The sequence below is a fragment of the Rhinopithecus roxellana genome, chromosome 2, assembly GCF_007565055.1.
Source record: "Rhinopithecus roxellana isolate Shanxi Qingling chromosome 2, ASM756505v1, whole genome shotgun sequence".
Classification (NCBI taxonomy): Eukaryota; Metazoa; Chordata; class Mammalia; order Primates; family Cercopithecidae; genus Rhinopithecus; species Rhinopithecus roxellana.
The window spans coordinates 191,423,263-191,444,774 of NC_044550.1; the positions used below are offsets into that span (position 1 = coordinate 191,423,263).

A 21,512-nucleotide genomic window follows, 5' to 3' on the forward strand; every position below is an offset into this window, starting at 1 on the left:
TATAATATGCTATCATTTGTGAAAAAACTATTCTGTATACATGTGCATATGAATATGCATTCTCTGTAATGATTCATTAAAAAGTGGCAAAAATCCTTGTCTTTAGGAAGATCTGGGGCTTGGATAGGAAGGAGTCTTTTATTTAGAACTTTTTGAACTTGTTCATGCATACTTTTAACCTTTTAAAGGTTAACATTTTCACATATGAAACACATTTAATAGGCAAGTTTTTCTCTGGTCTAGAAGAAATGTTACATAATTAGAAATCAAAGACACTGTGAAAACACTTATGCTCATGAGCACATACAATTCTAGTTTCAATCAAATAAAGTCTCTTGTGTTGACAAGACAAAATTAAAACCTTCAGCTTTCATTTCAGTTGTGCTAAAAATGAGCCAGGTAGTATCACTACAGTTACATTTGCTATGAGCCTTTCTTGCTGCAAAGACAATTTGGTTATCAGAAGGTGTTTGTGTGCAGCAAGTGGCATCTGTTGCCTATCTGTCAGGAGCAGAAGTCTGAGCACTTCGGTCCACTGCATCTTGTTTCAAAGTCGCAAAGGAAAACAATGCAGTCAAACACCGGGTGGAACACACATTGCTCACATACAGAAGAGACAGAGCAAGATCAGCTTCCCTAGAGGACTTCAGGCTCCCCTGACCAGAGGCTCCCTCTTGGCAGGTGACACAGGGTAGGTGGCCTGCACACACTTCCCTTATGCTGAAGGATGCCCATCCCCTCCCCCACAGGAGACAGAGCAGTGGGGTTGGTCAGATGCCATATGATGCACATGCTTAAGCAGAGCAAAGGACTATACATTGACTCTGAAACCAAGGAAGATATTACTACATGAGATGGTAAGTTCAGCACAGACACTGTGGACTCTTAGTCTCTTCAAAGGAAGTGTTCCAGGCCCAAGGCCCACTCTCAAACAACTGAAAAGGAGTTAAAAGACTATGTTTGAGATTCCATTTCCCAACAGTTTGGCTCTTTCACAAGGAAGAAATTAGAAGAGTCACAGAATTGAAAACGAGTTAGAAAATATACAGTTATCTTGAAAGTTTTATCCATAGGGAAGCAGTATAATGAAGAATAAGAACTTAAGATTTGGAATCCATGTTTTATTTATTATCAATGGGCAATTGGGGAATGTTTAAAACTTCTCTGAACTTTCTTGTATGTAAAATGGGGCTAGTACAATCAGCTTCCAACTTGTAATATGTTAACTGAGATAACACATAAAATCTTGGCCAGGCGCGGTGGCTAACGCCTGTAATCCCAGCAGTTTGAGAGGCCAAGGTAGGTGGACACGGGGTCAGGAGATTGAGACCATCCTGGCTAACACGGTGAAACCCTGTCTCTCCTAAAAATGCAAAACATTAGCCGGGCATGGTGGCGGGTGCCTGTAGTCCCAGCTACTAGGGAGGCTGAGGCAGGAGAATTGCTTGAGCCCAGGAGGCAGAGGTTGCATTGAGCCAAGATCGCACCACTGTACTTCAGCCTGGGTGACAGAGGGAGACTCTGTCTCAAAAAATACATAAATAAAATAAAATAAACTCCCTATACCACCTGTCCTAACACAGAGGTATTAAGTGCTCACTATAGGGTCAAACTTACAGGGAAATATGGGTGATGTAAATGCTGTTTTGAATTTTCTTTACAACTAAAAGAAGAAAATTAGCAAATAATGTTTCCAGACAGTTCTATTTAATACTTTACGTATTTGAGAAACTGACTAAAAAGCAAATGTTCATCAGGTTTTTTTGGGTTGCACAAAAGGAAAATACAGGGTTTGTTTGCCAAATTTATTTGGATGTGAAACCAACTTCATCAAACTTAAAAATTCTAACTCCTTGTGACCTAGGGTTCTCAAAAGAGCGGGTAGAATTAATACTGTTCTTGGATTAATGGTTCAAAGAAGTCATTATGTTTTGTTTCTTGATGCTGTAGATTTAACAACATACTGGTAGAGATGTGTAACTTCTTACATGGATTAGACATCAAGAAGCCAATGTGTACATATAAACTAAAAACTTAAAATGAATACATTCAGATATTAAAGTACAAAACTGTATAACAAATACAAATTTGTTAATTTTCCACAAGGACCAAAACAACACCATTAATAAAGTAGTCTTTTTCATCACTTTCAAAAATACTTCCTCATTTATTTTTCCATCTCCATCATGATCAGCTTCATCAAGCATTTCCTGTAAAACAAAATGTAAATATATGAAATACATTTAAAATGATATAAATGAAGTCAAACACATATTCAAAACCAAATTTTATTTTAAATGTATAAGTACAACTAGAGTTAGAATTATAATCCTAAATTATCACATAAGTTATAATTACATATAAATTATAATTATAAAAATAAGCAAAATCTACCCAAAGTTCATCATGTTAAATTTCCCCTAGTTTGAGTAACCCTCTTGATACTGGTTAGCGTTATACTTCCAGTATCATCATCATCAAATAATTTGAAAGCCTTCAATATTTCTTCTTTTTCATCTTTTTTACTCTTTTAAAAAAGAAGCAACTATATAGTCTTTCATTTATTTATTTTATCAAGCTGGACTTACTAGATCCTTGGGGTCTAAAAGCAGCAATGTGCCAAGTAGCTGAGTTCTGATTTTATTTATCGGTCTTTTAACAATTATGTACTCACATCTGCCCTCAAGGTGCTTAAATGTAGAGCTTGCTGAAGTGAAGGAGGCACAGGGTGGTAGAGAATGCATCTCTTATTAAACCTAGTAATTCAGATCCTTTACCAAAAATGTAAGCTTCAAAACAGGAAGGTTGTCTCTTTCAATGCTCCTTAGAATAGTGCCTGGCAAAAACAGGCACTCAATACATATTTGCTGAATTCAAGGCTTCCAAATTCTGGCCCCATTCTCTCTATCCTGTAATATAGCCTCATTATTTCCTGACAAAAAACTCTTCTCCACATCATAGTCTTCTCATTACTACCCTGAAATCATATTTAATCTTGCTCTTCCTATTTCCCATCCTTAAAAACCTAGTTCCAATTCTTTCTCTATGAAACCTCTGATTGCTCCAGCCCTAAAATGTAGCAGGTTATTGCTAGTATTTCTTTGAAAAATAAAATCACAACGATATCATTTTTATACTCACAATGGCAAAAAAAATCTTCAAAACTAATGGTGCCAATTCCTTCCTTATCAATTTCAGCTATCATTTTTAAAATTTCTTCAACCTTTGGTTCAAATCCTAAGGCCCACATTGCAATCTGAAATAGGAAGAAAATAAATTATAACATGCCATGATTTTATTCTAAGCTTTTTAACGCCCTATTAAGAGCTTCTCTCTTTTCTATTATGGACTGAGCATAAACATAGAAAACTAGGTCAGCAGGCCTGTGTTCCAATCCTACTGTGCCATCAGGTACATCACTGTTACACCCTGGGCTTTTGCCTACTCATTTATAAAGCACAATTAAAATGCTTGACAAGATATTGTTTTGTTAACGCAGGGCAGCCATATGCACTGAAGGGACTTTGTATCAAGCTTTCAGAAGACTACTGTTAAAGAAAGCCTTGAAGACTGCCACAAATAATACGGTTTTTAAAATGATTTAGAATTAGAAATAATTTCAGAACCTTCTTTTACATCGATGGTTCCAGACCTATCGACATCAAATAAATTAAAGGCGTCTTTAATTTCTTGCTTTTGGGATTCATTCAGTTCAATTTTTGCTGCTCTTTTCTTCCATTGATCTGAACTTGTATGGTAGTTAGATGTCTGTAATACACACACATATGGGTGAAAGAAAAATTACCTAACTGGAATAGTTAGCAGAACCAGAATAATTGATGATAAACTATTAAAGTACCTATTTCCTACTATATAATGAATCTCAACAGGAGTAAGGAAGGAGTGCAGTTGCTGCCAGGGGCAGCCTTTCTTGCTTTGGGGGAAAAACTTTAGCCCGGGCCCTAGCAGAAGGTTACAGCTTCACACTCACCATGTCCCCAGCCGGCACTCTCAGCCGTGACCTCCCGGCGTCACCTCCCACAGCCCCGCCCAACCCAAGTCTTCACAGCTCACAAGCTGTTGCTAAGGCGGCTCTCAACGACCTCTCTCGGCACCCAGCCTGAATGATTGATATCCAGTTCATCCAATGGACAGAAAAGAAGGCCTTTAAACCAGCCCTTTCTCTCTACCCTCTACCAATAGAGTGACGTTCCCGCCTTTCGCAGCCCGGCGTTAAGCGGAACTTTTCTCTCCAACTGTGTTTCTTAGCAACTAACCCCCTGCTCCACCAGAAGCCCCTCTTCGCACATGCGCAAACTGCGGACGGGGGGAAGGGGGCGCCCTAGCCCTGGCGCTTTTGGTATTGCTGTCCCAGCTACAATCGCGTCTGGCCGGTGGGAAGCCAGGAACTCCAGCCTCCGGCAGGAGAGGAGAGAGGAGCGAGGTTAGTAGTGAGGTGCTTCCGCTGACTGCTGAGCTAAGCCTTTCCTGAAGACGTGGGAGCCGTTGTGTTTGATTTTTCTGTCCTCTTAGGGCCAGGGAAAGGATGAGAATCTAGGGCCTGGAGGGCCTGGGGTGAATTGGTTCAGCATGTGGCTAGGAGTACTAGAGGAAGAGGGGACTGCCCTTTCTTTTTGCCGCTAGACTTTCCTCATTTTCCACAGTGCCTGGAGCTTGGCCTTCAGCCATTTACCTCCTCCCTGTTTTGGGCAGGGATTCTGGCATGGTAGACACCAAAATTTCTGTATAGAAGTGGCAAAGGGCAACAGTGTCGTTGGAGGGACGTGGATATGGGGATAAGCATGGGTCTTGGGATGTGTTTAAAGCTTCACTACATACATAGATAAACGTTTTTACATATGTTTCGTGTAGCATTTGTTTACAAGGTAGGACTTTGGCCCCACCCATAATTACTATGGGACCCCGCCCCCAACTCCAACACACACACACACACACACACACACACACAGACACACACACGCCCCCAGCCATTTCCTTGGCCCAGTCCTAAGATCTGGCCAGTTGTCAACAATGTCAGCTTGATCTGCACTTCAGAGTCAGTCACGGGTAGTCTGATTATCCAGTTGATTCAGTAACGGCCTAGACTTAGACACTCGTGAAACTTTTGTAAACCAACTCAATCTCTTGTCCAGAGGGCCGGATTTACTGCTTCTGTCCATTCTGAATTTGGCCAGGAATCAGCTTAAAGGACAGGGGAGAAAGAGAGGTAGGGTGGACCACTGACTTCCTGGTGGGAATGAAGAAATGAGAGAATCTTAAAACTTATAACCTTTAATTGCTCACAAATGCGGGCCCCTTTTATGCCTCCTACAATGCCTTCTCTAGAGTAAATATTTTCTAAAACTTATACTGGATTCTTCAAAAATGGAATCAGGAAGAATTGTAACGTTAGTCTTTTTTTTTTTTTTTTTTTTTTTTTTTGGTCTCACTTACCTTCCTGAAGGTAGGAGAGGAAAATAAGTGCAAAGTGCATTCTTAAAGCACTCTGTCAAATCACTTTTCATGCTTTAGTAAGTAGAAACATGGTACATTTTCCAAAACCATCAGCCTGTCTTGTTCATATTATATTCCAGACAGATACGCAAGTATTGTAATCATTGATAAAAATCTCATTAGGTTTCTGGAAAATAGGTAAGGTTATCCTCATATTGCAGGTGATTTTTCCATATGAAATTACCCAGTGAAAATTAAAATGGCGCAAATTCAAGATAATTTTTGAGGTAAGTAAAATGTCACTTTAATATATGATTTTTCACATCATTTATCTCACTTGGAAAGTTGCTCTTGATCAGTTTCAAGGTCATATACTTTTTTTTTTTTTTGAGACAGAGTCTTGCTCTGTTGCCCAGGCTGGAGTGCAGTGGCAAGATCCCGGCTCACCGCAAGCTCCACCTCCCGGGTCCTTGCCATTCTCCTGCCTCATCCTCCCGAAAAGCTGGGACTACAGGCACCCGCCACGACGCCCGGCTAATTTTTTGTATTTTTAGTAGAGACGGAGTTTCACCGTGTTAGCCAGGATGGTCTCAATCTCCTGACCTCATGATCCGCTCGCCTCGGCCTCCCAAAGTGCTGGGATTATAGGCGTGAGCCATTGCTCCCGACCATATATTTCATTTTTAATACTACTATCAAAGGGATTTCTTAGACCCAGAAATGAATAGTGACCAAGTATATACTCAACCCAATCCTAATTTCTAGGATCTCTTGGATCATGTTTGATCTAATGACAATTAAAAGGCTGAGTAGTATATTAACCTATTTTTATATCACGCTATGATTTAGGCTTTTATATTTGGAATATTTACTGCTAGTTAAAATTTTTTTTTAATTGTAGGCTCAGATTCCAATTACCAGATCTTGAGTAGGATGTAATTAGTTTCGAAAAATAGCTATTAACGAATCTAACTGCACTTTAGAACGTTATCGTTATCCAGGAAAACATTAAACACATAGGCAATCTTAAATCTTCCAAATGTATTTAATGCTTTCTATATGTCATGCACTATGCCAACTACTGGGTGAGTTCAAAAGAAATAAAAGTAGAATATAAAAGGTGAATAACTAAGGAATCTACAGATTAGTGGGGGAGCTAGACACAAACATAATACAATGTTTTTAATACAGGGTATTTTTAATCTGCTTTAGTAGATGGATATAGAAAGTTCCTTGGGAGCACAGAAAGGAGGGACAACTCTACCCCAGGGCATTAGAGAATGCTGATAGGAAATGAGTCATTTGCCTTGGGTCATGAAAGATCTATAGCATTCATGGAGATGAAGAAAATATAGAATATTCAAATCAGTATCGCTTAGTGAAAATAAATGATATGTTCTAGTGTGACAAGATCATGAGGTTTATAAGGAAAGGTGGGAGAGGAGTCATAAATTAGGTTGAGGTTAGATTTTAAGGCACATGTATCAAGCCAAGGAGTAAAGACTTTCTTTTTTAAGATAAATAGATGTTTTTTGCCAGTGGAGTAATCTGTTTAGGTTTGTGCTTTTTCAGTGCTAATTCTGACCACCATATGAAGGAGGAACTCTCATTGGAAGCAATTAAAGGGCCTCAACTAAGGCGGTGCCAAATAGGAATCAGGTCAACTCCAAGGATGGTTAAAACTTATATTCATGTTGGAGAAATACTAAAAGTGCCATCTGTTTTCTCTTGCTTCAGTTTTGTTCTTAAATTTGGGGGAACAAATATGGTGAAAAAAATTCATTCACTTACCAAATATTTATAGAGTACTTGCTGTGTGTCAGGCAATATTATAGGTACTCAGGATAAACATCATTGACTAAAATTGCCTTCCTGGAAATTACATTCCAAGAGAGAGATATAGTCTGTAAAAAAAAAAATAAGTAAATGATATCCTATTTTATAAGGGAATAAGTGTTATGGAAAAAAGAAAGTAGAACAGATGGAAGAAATCCAGAGTACAGAGGGAAAAGAGGATTTGTGGCATTCTGTAGGGTGCTCAGGGTAGGCCTCATTGAAAAGCAAAAAATTTGAGAAAATATTTGAAGGTGATGTGACAATAGATTTCTTAGGGAAGAGCATTCCAGAAAGAGGGAAAAACTAAAACAGAAACATTGAGATAGGGAACATGCAAAGCATTACAAAAAGGAGGCCAGAACAAAGTGGCCAAGGGATAAAATAGTAAGTGATAAAGTCAGAAGGAAGAAACGACTGCAGAAAATTAGGGCATTGTAAGGACTTTGACTTTGACTCCAAGTGAAACAGGTAGGCCTTGCAAGATTTTGAGCCTAGGAGTGAAAGGATACGAGTTCATTTCTAAAAGGAACTCCTGTGTCAAAGGCATAAAGCTTTATTTTCTGAGTTAGAGGTTTTTAAACAGTAGAGTGACATGGTTAGACTTCTGTATTGGGAATAGACTGGAGATGAGCAAACAGTTGATTTAGATGAAGAAAAGGCTAGTCATGCCCATCAAGGAAATATTGTTATTTTTCAAAATGCAGCTCCTGAAAGCATTGCATGTCTTATTACTCTAAACTGAGTACCTTAGACAAACTGGACATAATCTTTGGAAAAGAAAACTTCTTCTGATGTCAAAATTCCAGTTACGTTGTCTGACTCTGCTCTTCCATTACATGACTCTGCTCTTCCATTACACACTTAGAAAGTCAAAGAAACATTAAGCTGGCAAGTAGTGAAAACAGAGAACTGTTTGTGGAAAACATTGGTGCGTAACAGGACATGCATAGCAGGACAAGAATCAGATTGTGTCTGTGCAATGCCAAGAAGAGTTGCCAGTAGTACTTATTGTCTTTGAAATTATCCACTTTGTTATCCCCTTTGCTGTTTTTGCCTTTTTATACCCAATCTCTTAGAGGATGGGGCATTTTTGTTTTGAGTTTTTATTTTATGTTAATTATAGCCAACTGTAACCTATTCAAAATAATAATTTAGGAGCTCTTCTGAAGTTGGGAATACTAAGACTTTTTTAAAAAATTACTAAAACTTGGAATAGCTTTTTCAAATGCCAAGGCAGATTTGTCTTAAATATTGATTTGGATATCAGGTTTATGTGACTTTTTGCTTATACATTAGTTTCGTTTAAATAATTTCATGCCGGCCGGGCGCGGTGGCTCAAGCCTGTAATCCCAGCACTTTGGGAGGCCAAGACGGGCAGATCACGAGGTCAGGAGATCAAGACCATCCTGGCTAACACGGTAAAACCCCGTTTCTACTAAAAAATACAAAAAACTAGCCGGGCGAGGTGGCAGGCGCCTGTAGTCCCAGCTGCTCGGGAGGCTGAGGCAGGAGAATGGCGTAAACCCGGGAGGCGGAGCTTGCAGTGAGCTGAGATCCGGCCACTGCACTCCAGCCTGGGCGACAGAGCAAGACTCCACCTCAAAAAAAATAATAATAATAATAATAATTTCATGCCTTTTGTATCTAGGAAACTTTTTCACATAAATTAAATACAGATTAAATTTGAAATAGCCCATGACTTTTTCCATTTGCTCTAAGTTCTCTCTGACTTTTCTACTCATAGTAATATCTTGTGAATTAAGCATAGTATAGAAAGGAAATCATAAGCAGAGACTCTGATACATGTACAAGTTAAGAGTATGAATAAGGCTTGCAAGAAGGCAGAAAGGTTTGGAAGAGGGAAACTCAGTAAAAGATTCTAAAGAAGAGAGGGTGAATTACTATCATGCTGGGTGAGGGGCAGCTAAAAGGCAGAATTATATAGTAGTTAATAGCATAGGCTTTGACATTAGACAAACCTGGGTTTTAGTCCACAGCCTTTTACAAATTAGCTGTGAAATTTTGTATATGTTATGTAACTATTCTGCTTCATTTTCCACATCACTAAAATAGATTATAGTACCTCCCTCATGTTGTGAATACTACATTACATAATACTTGTAAAATGCCTCATACTTAGTAAGCTTTCATAACATGTTTGAAATGAAAAACAAAACCCAAAAGTCAAACTTTTCAAGCTCATCCTTTCAGCAAATTATTTTGGAGCAACTGGATATCCATGAGAAAGAAGAACCCCTACCTCACACCATTTACAAAAGTTAGTTTAAGATGACTTATTAACATAAATATAAAAGCTGAAACAAAGGGAATAACAAATTTGGCATCTCATGCTTCCTGATTTCAAAACTTACTACAAAGCTATAGTAATTAAAACGTGTGGTACTGGCATAAGGATGAATGTATTGAACAGTGGAATTGAATTGAGAGTCCAGAAATCCATAGACATCTACGGCCAATTGATTTTTGACAAAGATGCTAAGACCACTCCATGGGGAAAAGAATTGTCTCTTCAGCAAATGGTACTGGACAATTGGATATCCACATGCAAAAGAATAAAGTTGGACTCCTACCATATACTTTATATGTAAATTAACTCAAAATGGGTCAAAAAACTAAATATAAGAGATGAAACTATAAAACTCATTGAAGAAAACATTGAGATAAATCTTCATAACCTTGGATTTGGCAATGGATTGTTAGATATGACACAAAGAATATGAGCAAACAAAAAAATAGGTAAATTAGATTTCATCAAACAACAACAACAAAAATAGGTAAATTAGATTTCTAATTTCTTTTTCTTTTCTTTTTTTTTTTTTTTTTTGAGACAGAGTCTTCCTCTGTCACCCAGGCTGGAGTGTGCGATCTCGGCTCACTGCAAGTTCCACCTCCCAGGTTCATGCCATTCTCCTGCCTCAGGCTCCTGAGTAGCTGGGACTACAGGCGCCTGCCACCACACCTGGCTAATTTTTTTGTATTTTTAGTAGAGACAGGGTTTCACTGTGTTAGCCAGGATGGTCTCAATCTCCTGATCTTGTGATCTGCCGCCTCGGCCTCCCAAAGTGCTGGGATTACAGGCGTGAGCCACTGTGCCTGGTCTAGATTACTAATTTCTAACTAAAAACTTTTGGTCATCAAAATACGTAATCCAAAAAGTGAAAACTAACTTACAGAATGAGAGAAAATATTTGCAAATCATAGTTTGATAAGGATCTAGTGTCCAGAATGTATAAGTAACTCTTACAACTTACCAACAAAAGACTAACTGCTCTATTTTTAAATGGTCAAAAGATTTGAATAGACATTTCTCCAAAAAAGATACACAAATGACCAATTCACATGAAAAGATGCTCAATATGAGGGAAATGCAAGTCAAAAGCACAATGAGATACCACTTCACATTCACTAGGATATCTATAATATTACGAAATATTACAAAAGCAAAAATGACAAGTGTTGTTGAGTATACTGGACTGATTATTTCCCCCCACACTACCCCCAATTCATGTCCTTCTAGCATCTCAGAATGTGATCTTATTTGGAAATAGGTTCTTTTTAGATGTAATTAGGTAAAGTGAGGTCATACTAGATTAAGGTGGGCCCTAAATCCAATGACTGGTATCACTGGGTTATAAGAAGTCCGTATGAAACAGAGGCAGAGGTTAGAGTTATGCAGTCAGAAGCCAAGGACCACCAGGAGCAACTAGAACCTGGAGGAAGCAAGGAAGGATTCTTCCCTTGATCCTTCAGGAGTATGGCCCCACCAACATTTTGATTTTGGGCTTGTAGACTCCAGAACTGTGAAAAGAATAAATATGTATTGTTTTAAGCTACCCAGTTGTTTGTGGTAATTTGGTATAGCAGCCCTAGGAAGGTATGCGGTGAGGATGTGGAGAAATCAAAACCCTCATACATTGCCGGTGGGAATGTTCAGCTATTATGGAAAACCGACAGTTCATTCAAAAGTTAAAGATATTTGCTCCTCCTTTTCATGCCTGTGGCTGGATGTCCCACAACACTATAGGAAATATGAGTCAGGCCTTTTGCATTAAGCAACCAAGAATGAGAGGCTCCGCCTTTTCACCCAAATCATGAATGACCAGTGAAAGCAAGTTATTTCAAAGGAAGAAGCAGCCCTTGAAATGTTAAGGCTTAGGCTTGAAAGTTGAAGAGCAGGAATCTCTTTTTCAAAGACCCTAGAGCATAAACCTTTGTGTGGCCAAGTGGGATCAGCCCTCAAGGGCACATGCCAAGGACAGAGCAGCCCAAGTAGACAGCTTTGGAGGACATGGGGATGTGGGGAGTTAGGGGTAGCTCCTCATTATTTGTTGGGTGAGTATAGGGGCGAAGCTCAGTGGCAGTCAGACACATCTTCAGTGACAAGCTGTCTCCCCTACGTGTTTAGCATATATTATTAGAATACGCCCCATGTCCCCGCTCCTGACCTGCCCCTACCATTTGGGCCTTATAAGGCCAAGTAGAGAAATCTGGCAATAAAAGTCAAATGTGAGCATGCTTTCTTTAAGATGCATCCTAAATGGTTTTCTTTAAGTGAATGAAGACTTTGACAGAGAAATACCTTTGTAAGTAAACATTAAGAATGCTGGCTGGGTGTGGTGGCTCACACTTGTAATCCTGGCACTTTGGGAGGCCTAGGCAGGAGGATCACTTGAGCCTGGGACTTCGAGACCAGACTGGGCAGCATGGCAAAATCCCATCTCTACAAAAAAAAAAAAAAAAATACAAAAATTAGCTGGGTGCAGTGGCATGTGCTTGTAGTCCCAGTTACTTGGGAGGCTGAGTTGGGAGAATCACCCAAGCCCAGGAGGTCGAGGCTGCAGTGAGCCATGCCACTGCACTCCAGTCTAGGTGACAGAGCAAGACCCTGTCTAAAAAATTGAAATAAAAAGAATGCTAATCATTTCTAGGTTCGCTGTGACTCATTTGTAATACTGGGGCTCTCCCTTGTAACACTGGAACTAAAAGAGTGACAAAAGCTATGTCAAGCATTCATTATTCTGAAGAGGAAGAGAAATGCCACATACTTTTCCCATTGAACCTGTGGTGGAATAATTCCATGATTGTGTCTTGCTTTGAACAGACTTTTGTTTTCAGCACTCCTTACGATGAATTTTTATGCTTCATTTCCATATCTGTCTGCACAATTAGATTGGGAACTCCTTGAGGGCAGAGTGTGTATAATCTTTGTCTTTGTAATCCCGGCAATTAACACAGTGCCTTCTGGTACGCTGTAGGTGCTTAAGAAGTACTCACTGAATGCATGAATGAATGAATGAAATGAAGGAATGACTAGGAATGTTTAGTGCTATAATATATAATGGGATATACTCTGGTTTACCATTTAGTCTCATAATAAACAGTCTTTATCACCTGGTAATGTTTTGCTTTGTGTACTATAAACATTTCAGTGGTTTGGGCATCACCATTCTATGACAGCTGTCTTCTACCTGGAAAGTTACCACAGAAATTGTTACATGACCAAGTGGTACACCTGTCTTGGGAAACTGAGAAGGCCAAAAATGATTCCAGACAATCATACTCAGCTGATGCCGTGCAACCTCTAAAGCTGGTCTTATTCACATTTGGTATTATTTCTAAATTTCATGAGCTTGCATTTCCTTGGAATACTCATGGCTGAAAGAGTAAAATAAAATGAAATATTTCTTTAAAAAAAAAGTTAAAGAATTACCACATGACCCAGCAATTCCACTCCTAGGTATATAACCAAAAGAATTGGAAATGAGCACTCAAGCACATACTTATATACACTTGTTCATAGAAGCACTCTTCACAATAGCTGAAAAGTGGAAACAATTCAAATGTCCATCAATGGGTGAACAGATAAGCAAAATGTGATACATAACTACAGCCATAAAAATGAATGAAGTACTAATACTGCAACGTGTATGAACCTCAAAAACATGCTGAATGAAAAACACAAAGGTCACATATTATATGATTCCATTTCTATAAATATCCAGAACAGGTAAATCCGTAGAGACAGAAGATTGGTGGTTGTCAGTATCTGGGGGAGAAGGAAACAGGGAGTGACTGCTTAATGGCTAATAGAGTTTTCTTTTTGGGAGATCAAAATGTTTTGGAGGTAAATACAGGTAGTAGTTGTGTAACATTGTGAGTGTACTAGATGCCACTGAATTGTACAGTTTAAAATGGTTACCTTTATGTTAAATGAGTTTCACTTCAGTTAAAGACTACAACCACAAAACTTTTAGAAGAAAGATAGAAGAATAAATATTCTGCTTAGGAGTAGGTAAAACTTTCTTAAATAGAACACAGAAAGCAATCTTATAAAAAAAATTAAAGATACATGGACTAGGGAAATAGGTTGCTAGGCAGTATTAAGGGGCACTTGAGGTTTGAGGTCCATGAATTTAAAATGCCACTAATGAGCATAGTTGTGTTTTTCTGTTTATTTTCATCTGCACCAGGGCAAGCATGGAGTAGACGAGGTTGAATTTCATCAAGATTAGTAGCTTTGCAAGGTGAGTTAGATGAAAAGAAAGAGGAGCAAGGAATTTGAGGGCATGTTATATGTGCAGTGGAGTGATTGTAATAATTAACAAATGGAATTTAAACCAGGTAAATAGGGAATTGATAATTTGGGGGTTGGAGGTGAAGGAAGGGCAACCAAACATGATAAGATCAGTTAGCTGGAAGACATAATGGGTCTCAGGATTGTTGAAGTTAGAGTCCTAAAGTATATTTTGATGCTGCATTTTGTTTTCTGTTTTGTTTTGTTTTGGAGATGGAGTCTTGCTCTATCACCCAGACTGGAGTGTAGTGGGCAACCTCACTCAACTCACTGCAACCTCCGCCTCCCAGGTTCAAGTGATTCTCATGTCTCAGCCTCCTGAGTAGCTGGGCTTACAGGCATGTACCACCACACCCAGCTAATTTTTATATTTTTAGTAGAGATGGGGTTTCGCCATGTTGGCAAGGCTGGTCTTGAACTCCTGACCTCAAGTGATCTGCCCGCCTTGGTCTCCCAAAGTGCTGGGATTACAGGTGTGAGCCACTGTGCCTGGCCTGATGCTCCATTTTGATGCTGTGTAGAGATATGCCTGAGTATATTATGAATTTTTATTCTACAGAATTGAAAATTTCACAAAAGAAGATTTGAAACTTAGTTCACACAATTCATTATTCGTTGTCCTAGGCAGTACTAGTTTTCTTCCTTAGTCCTTAAAAGCCTATTAGAAGCTACTCTTGAGGAATACAGGTTGCATATCCCTTAACTGAAATGTGTGGAACCAGAAGTGTTTCAGTTTTTTTATTTTTTCAGATTTTGGAATATTTGCATTATGTATTTACCAGTTGTATTAGAGTTCTCTAGAGGGATAGAACTAATAGGATATATGTGTATATGAAAGGAAGTTTATTAAGGAGAATTAACTCACATAATCACAAGGTGAAGTCCTGTGATAGGCCGTCTGCAACCTGAGGAGCAAGAAAGCCAGTAGTGGCTCAATCTGAGTCCCAAAGCCTCAAAAGTAGGGCAGCTGACAGTGCAGCCTTCAATGTGTGGCTGAAGGCCTTCTGGCAAACCACTGGTGTAAGACCAGGAGTAACCTGGTGTAACCTGGACTCTGATGTTCAAGGGCAGGAAGCATCCAGCACGGGAGAAAGATGAAGACTGGAAGACTCAGTAAGCCAGCGTATTCCACCTTCTTCCACCTGCATTTTCTAGCCATGCTGATAGCAGATTGGATGGTGCCCACCCATACTGAGTGTGGGTCTTCCTCTCCCGGTCCACTGACTCAATGTTAATCTCCTCTGGCAACACCCTCACAGACACACCCAGAAATAATACTTTGCATCCTTCAGTCTGCAGTTGATACTTAATGTTAACCATCACACCAGTTGAATATTCCAAATTCAAAAATCTGAAATCTGAAATACCCCGATGAACATTTCCTTTGGGTGTCATGTCAGTGCTCAAAAAGTTTCAGATTTTGGAGCATTTTGGATTTGGGATTTTCAGATTTGTGATGCTCAACCTGTATCGTGTTATGGCCTGCTGTTGACCTTAAGATAGATCTTGAACTATGCTACTCTTCAGCTTCAAGGATTAATTTAAGTATTATAGAAACAAATTACCAGTGATGTGGCCAGTACTAGAGGAAAAGCAAAAATCTAAGAGTTGTTTGCTCTTTAATATTTGACATTTAAAGTATACATATTACCCCAAGAATCATCAAGTTTTAGAGTTAGAAAAGAAAATTTTACTATAGATTATCATCTATAATCTTAGCTCCTTAACTCTGGCACTTTTAAGTAACAGGGAGCTCACACCTCACAAGGCAAGTTACTTTATTAATAGCTTTTCAATTAAGGAGTACCTTGTTGAGAATTCTTTTTATTGGGCTAAAGTCTTTCTTGTAACTTTCTGTTCACTTTGTATGTGAATTCTGAAATATGTAGACGAAGTACAATTGCTCTTGAACCTCCCTTTAAGTAGTATTTTTTTTTCTTTATAATCTATTCAGTAACCAAATCCATCCCCTTCCCTCCATCCCTCTTCTGCATTTCTCACCTAGATAACTATGGAAGATTCTTAATTGGCCTCTTTACCTCCAGTCTGGTACTTGTCTAGTCAGTCCTCTACAGTGTTATCAGTGGTAATATATCCAAAACATTACAATTATTATTGTTATTAAAACAAGAACTCATAAAACACGGTGCCAGATATTGTTCTAAGTACTATATTCACTCCTCATAATGACTCTATGAAATAGCTTCTATTATTATCCCTATTTTTTAGATATGGAAACTAAGGGATAAAGTACATAACTTGCTGAAGGCTATATAGCTGGTAAGCAGTAAGATTAAGTTTACACCCAGACTTCTAGGTTTAGAGTACATGTTTTCAAACACTACATCAAGTTGTTTCATGATCTTTTTTATTAAAAACATTTTAATGGTTCCCATTACAGGATCAAGTTTAAGCTGCTTGCTCTGGCACATAATGCCCTTCATAAACCAACTCCTTTCCTCTTCTAGAGCTTCATCTCCTACTGTTCTCCACTACATGTTTTTGTTTTGTTTTGTTTTGTTTTGTTTCTTTTCTGAGACCGAGTCTCACTCTGCTGCCCAGGCTGGAGTGCAATGGCACCATCTCGGCTCATTGCAACCTCCACCTCCTGGGTTCAAGTGATTTTTCTGCCTAAGCCCTGCAAGTAGCTGGGACAACAGGCCCGTGCCACTACGCCCGGCTAATTTTTTTTTTTTTGAGACGGAGTCTCGCTCTGTCGCCCGGGCTGGAGTGCAGTGGCCGGATCTCAGCTAACTGCCAGCTCCGCCTCCCGGGTTTACGCCATTCTCCTGCCTCAGCCTCCCGAGTAGCTGGGACTACAGGTGCCCGCCACCTCGCCTGGCTACTTTTTGTATTTTTAGTAGAGACGGGGTTTCACCATGTTAGCCAGGATGGTCTCGATCTCCTGACCTCATGATCTGCCCGTCTCGGCCTCCCAAAGTGCTGGGATTACAGGCTTGAGCCACCGCGCCTGGCCCCGGCTAATTTTTGTATTTTTAGTAGAGACAAGGTTTCACCATATTGGCCAGGCTAGTCTGGAACCTCTGACCTCGTGATCCACCTGCCTCAGCCTCCCAAAGTGCTGGGATTACAGGCATGAGCCACCGTGCCCAGCCACTCCACTACATTTTTTATATTCTCATAAAACCAGGCTACTTCTATTTCCCCTAATACACTATGTTTTTTCACATATATGTGCATTTACTACTGCCTCCTTCAACTTGTAACTCTTTCCAGTTATTTTTCAAGACTCATTCCAAGAATTGCTTTCTTCTGGAAACATTGCCTATGGCCCTCATGCTTCATTTCCTCTGTTGGATGGAACGCTTCTCTTCCATTCCCCCATACCTTTATCATTAATAGAATAATAATACTATATCATTGCACTGACCCTTTTTTAATGGAAATTATATATACCTCAAAAGCAGGAAGCACATCTTATTTTTATTTCCATATAGCATTTATAACTGAATTATACTGAATGAAGTTCCAAGTTTTTGTTTTCTTTGCAGATCATGATACATGGTGATGGCTTGCAGAGTCAAACAAAAGAAGACACATGGGACTTCAACAACTTTCATCTATATAGCATTTATGACTATGAATTATACTGAATAAAGTTCCAAGTTTTTATTTTCTTTGCAGATCATGATACATGGTGATGGCTTGCAGAATCATAAACAAAAGAAGACACATGGGACTTCAACAACTTTCATCATTCGCGGAAACAGGAAGAACTTTCCTAGGCCCACTAAAATCATCCAAATTTATTATAGATGAAGAATGTCATGAAAGTATATTAATCAGTTCAACAGTAAGGCTTCTTGAAAGTTTGGATTTAAGCAGTGCAGTGGGACAGCTTCTCAATGAAGCAGTTCAAGCACAAAATAACACATATAGAACTGGAACCAGTACTCTTTTGTTTCTTGTTGGTGCTTGGAGCAGTGCAGTTGAAGAATGTCTTCATCTTGGTGTCCCCATTTCTGTAATAGTGTCAGTAATGTCAGAAGGCTTAAACTTTTGTAGTGAAGAAGTAGTTTCTCTTCAAGTACCTGTTCACAATATATTTGACTGTATGGACAGCAGAAAAACATTTCCTCAACTTGAAACATTTAGTGTAAGTTTGTGTCCTTTTCTACAGGTCCCTTCAGATACTGATTTGATAGAGGAAGAGCATGGTCTCAAAGATGTTGCCTCTCAAACATTGACCATTTCCAATCTTTCTGGGAGACCTCTTAAATCATCTGAATTCTTTAAACCTCAGGCTAAGGTTGAAGCAGATAAGAACACATCACGAACTCTGAAAAACAGCCTGCTTGCCGATACCTGCTGCAGAAAGTCGATACTAATCCACAGTAGGCATTTTAATAGGACAGATAATACTGAACGGGTAAGCAAACCAGATGGATTTCAAGAACATGTTACAGCTACTCTCAAAACTTACAGATGTAACGATTTGGTAGAGTTGGCAGTAGGCTTGAGTCACGGAGATCACAGCAGCATGAAGTTAGTAGAAGAAGCAGTACAGTTGCAATATCAAAATGCTTGTGTGCAACAAGGCAACTGTATAAAACCATTTATGTTTGACATTTCGAGAATTTGTACTTGCTGTCTACCAGGCTTACCTGAAACTTCTTCTTGTGTTTGTCCAGGATATGTCACTGTTGTGTCAGTATCTAATACTCCTGTGATCAAGGAATTGCAGAATCAGCCTCTCCGAATAGTTCTCATTGAGGGTGACCTCACAGAGAATTATCGCCACCTGGGATTTAATAAGTCTGTAAATATTAAAACAGCATTAACTAGCATGGAACTTCAAGAAGACAGCTCAGAAGAACTGTGGGCAAATCACGTATTACAGGTATTAATCCAGTTCAATGTGAACCTTGTCCTGGTACAAGGAAATGTGTCCGAACGCTTAATTGAAAAATGTATAAACAGTAAGCAGTTGGTAATTGGCTCAGTGAATGGCAGTGTGATGCAGGCTTTTGCAGAAGCTGCAGGAGCAGTACAGGTGGCCTACATTACACAAGTGAATGAAGATTGTGTGGGCAATGGGATCTGTGTGACCTTCTGGAGAAGCAGTCCCTTGGATGTTGTAGATGGGAACAACAGAATCGCAATCTTATTAAAAACAGAAGGAATTAATTTGGTTACAGCCGTGCTCACTAACCCAGTTACTGCACAGATGCAAACCAAAGAAGATAGGTTCTGGACATGTGCCTATCGTTTGTATTATGCTCTAAAAGAGGAAAAGGTCTTCCTTGGAGGTGGTGCAGTTGAATTTTTGTGTCTTAGCTGTCTTCAAATTCTTGCGGAGCAATCTCTGAAAAAAGAAAACCATGCCTGCTCAGGGTGGCTCCATAATACTTCCTCTTGGCTGGCTTCATCTCTGGCAATATACAGACCAACTGTGCTTAAATTCCTGGCAAATGGATGGCAGAAATACCTTTCAACTCTCCTATATAATACTGCCCATTACTCATCAGAATTTGAAGCCAGCACATACATTCAGCATCATCTGCAAAATGCCACAGACTCTGGCTCTCCTTCATCTTACATCTTGAATGAATATAGTAAACTAAACAGTAGAATTTTTAATTCAGACATTTCAAATAAATTGGAGCAGATTCCAAGAGTTTATGATGTTGTTACACCAAAGATTGAGGCGTGGCGCCGAGCACTGGATTTAGTATTGTTAGTACTTCAGACAGACAGTGAAATAATTACTGGACATGGACACACACAGATAAATTCACAGGAATTAACGGGCTTTTTGTTTTTGTAGTGTTATTGGCTAAGTCTTTGGAAAATAATTTTTCTTAATATGTCATGCTAATAATAAATGTATTGCTAGCCAAGTCACGGTGCCTAAAATGCCAGCTATTGCCAAGAAGAAAATAGTTGATGTCTGTCAATAACTGTGCATGGTCTGAGATTTTACCCTATTTATAAGCTAACAAGTTAGTCTGTTATTGTTTCATGGGATACTACAGAAAGCACAAGACACCTGGGTCAGAAACAAAGGACTTTTATTATTCACAGCAAAAGCTGTAGCCAGAGCTTCATGTTGGTTTTATTCAATTCCTTATTTTTCTAGTTCCCACAGGAGGAACACAAAGGGCCCATGATGAAAGCCTGCACACAGTGGGTTATATTGTAAGACAGAAAGACTGAGCTTGGGATATTAACTGCTTTTATAGTAAGCAAAAAACATCCTGGTCTTTGTCCAAAGGGAGTTATTACCCCATACTTCGAGATTGCTTAGTGTAAACACAAGCCTGGGACATGGACTAGGTAAAGATAAAGTCCTTGCATTCTTGGCATACCCAGTAAGTATGGAGGGTCACTCAGAGCCCATAGTGGATAGTCTCTTCCAACAATCTGCTCCTCAGCCTGACATGTTCTCGGCCAAACTTGAATTTTCACACGAGTATGCCACTCCCATCAGCTACTCTGATTAACCTGACGGGTTGTTTATTCATTACCAAATTTGTTCATTTGGTCTCATATGGCAATTAATGAAGGCTGTTATCAGATACAACAGCAGGATGAAGCCAACCTGCAGTATTAACCTCAGTCCTGTTCCCCAAGGTCTTGACTCAGTCAACTGTAAGTTCCAAGGGAGGATCAATAGATCTTTTTATTAGGCAGCCTAAGGTAGTGAAGGACCAATTTATTATACATTATGACCCAATAAAGGGAGCTTTGACTGACCTGCTGATACATGGTATTATTGCCAATAATCATGGGTGCAATAGCTGGGTCAAAAAACAGACCCTGTTCCCTATAGAGAGCCCTTCTATGGCTTATTTTCCCCACATACAAGTACATAACCCCAAAGGGTCTAGGTTACTGTAGTTCAGAATTATTGTCAAACCTGATTTAAGTCATCATATATGGATTTCAGTCACATAAGTAGTGCTACCGAGTAGTTGCAGACTCAGTTGCTATACATGATATAATCCAAGGCCACTCAGACAAATTTAGAGAAGTGTAAGATCAGTCAGAATGAAACAAGATTGTGCTGGTCCCTGTGTTTCTACATGTTCACATCTGGGAGCTGCCATTGATGGCATCATATACTGTCTCCTATACTGATAGAGTCTTAGTAAGGTGTTGAACCTCCTTTTTTGCTGGTAAGGCCAAAGAGACTGCATTTATTTGTTTTATTGCCAAAGGGATTGAGTGCTATAAATCTCTCCAGTCTCAAAAATGACTGGTCAAACGGGGCCCTAAATTTTGTCTGGGTTTACCAGCCATTCCTACTGGTAAAGGTATGAAAACACCACAGTCAAAGCTGTTGGAAGTGGCTTCTGATTTCAACCACTAGAACATCATCTGCGGTTGACCTTTGAACAATGCAGGGGACAGGGATGACAACCCCCTGCACAATCAAAAATCTGCGTATAGCATTTTTGGTTTTTTTGGAGACAGAGCCTCCCTCTGTCACCCAGGCTGGAGTGCAGTGGCGTGATCTTGCCTCACTGTAACCTTGCCTTCTGGGTTCAAGCAGTTCTCCTGCCTCAGCCTCCCAAGTAGCTGGGACTACGGGCACCTGCCGCCACACCCGGCTAATTTTTTGTATTTTAGTAGAGACGGGGTTTCACCATGTTGCCCAGGGTAG

General features: G+C 39.5%; 1 protein-coding gene and 1 long non-coding RNA gene across 4 annotated transcripts; one reads left to right on the forward strand and one right to left on the reverse strand.

Moving 5' to 3' along the window:
- Nucleotides 1-1,791: 1,791 nt before the first annotated feature.
- On the reverse strand, nt 1,792-4,103 carry LOC104661750. Its single transcript, XR_747884.2, has 3 exons — nt 3,992-4,103; nt 3,142-3,256; nt 1,792-2,210 (listed from the first exon to the last, which is right to left on the reverse strand). It is a non-coding gene; the product is annotated as an uncharacterized LOC104661750 (long non-coding RNA).
- Nucleotides 4,104-4,222: 119 nt separating this feature from the next.
- Nucleotides 4,223-20,602, forward strand: BBS12 (Bardet-Biedl syndrome 12). Of its 3 annotated transcripts, none has more exons than XM_010362512.2 (2): nt 4,223-4,444; nt 17,531-20,602. In XM_010362512.2, the coding sequence occupies exon 2, from the start codon at nt 17,541-17,543 to the stop codon at nt 19,671-19,673; it is 2,133 nt and encodes a 710-aa protein (XP_010360814.2). In that variant the 5' UTR covers nt 4,223-4,444; nt 17,531-17,540; the 3' UTR covers nt 19,674-20,602. The 3 variants fall into 3 exon arrangements, with proteins under 3 accessions (XP_010360814.2, XP_030781253.1, XP_030781249.1); XM_030925393.1 differs by having other exon boundaries at nt 4,278-4,444; nt 18,027-20,602; XM_030925389.1 differs by lacking the exon at nt 4,223-4,444 and adding an exon at nt 5,695-5,741.
- Nucleotides 20,603-21,512: the final 910 nt, after the last annotated feature.

Coding starts and splice junctions, on each gene's coding strand:
- BBS12 (XM_010362512.2), top strand. CDS start 17,541: ATGGTGATGGCTTGCAGAATCATAAACAAAAGAAGACACATGGGACTT.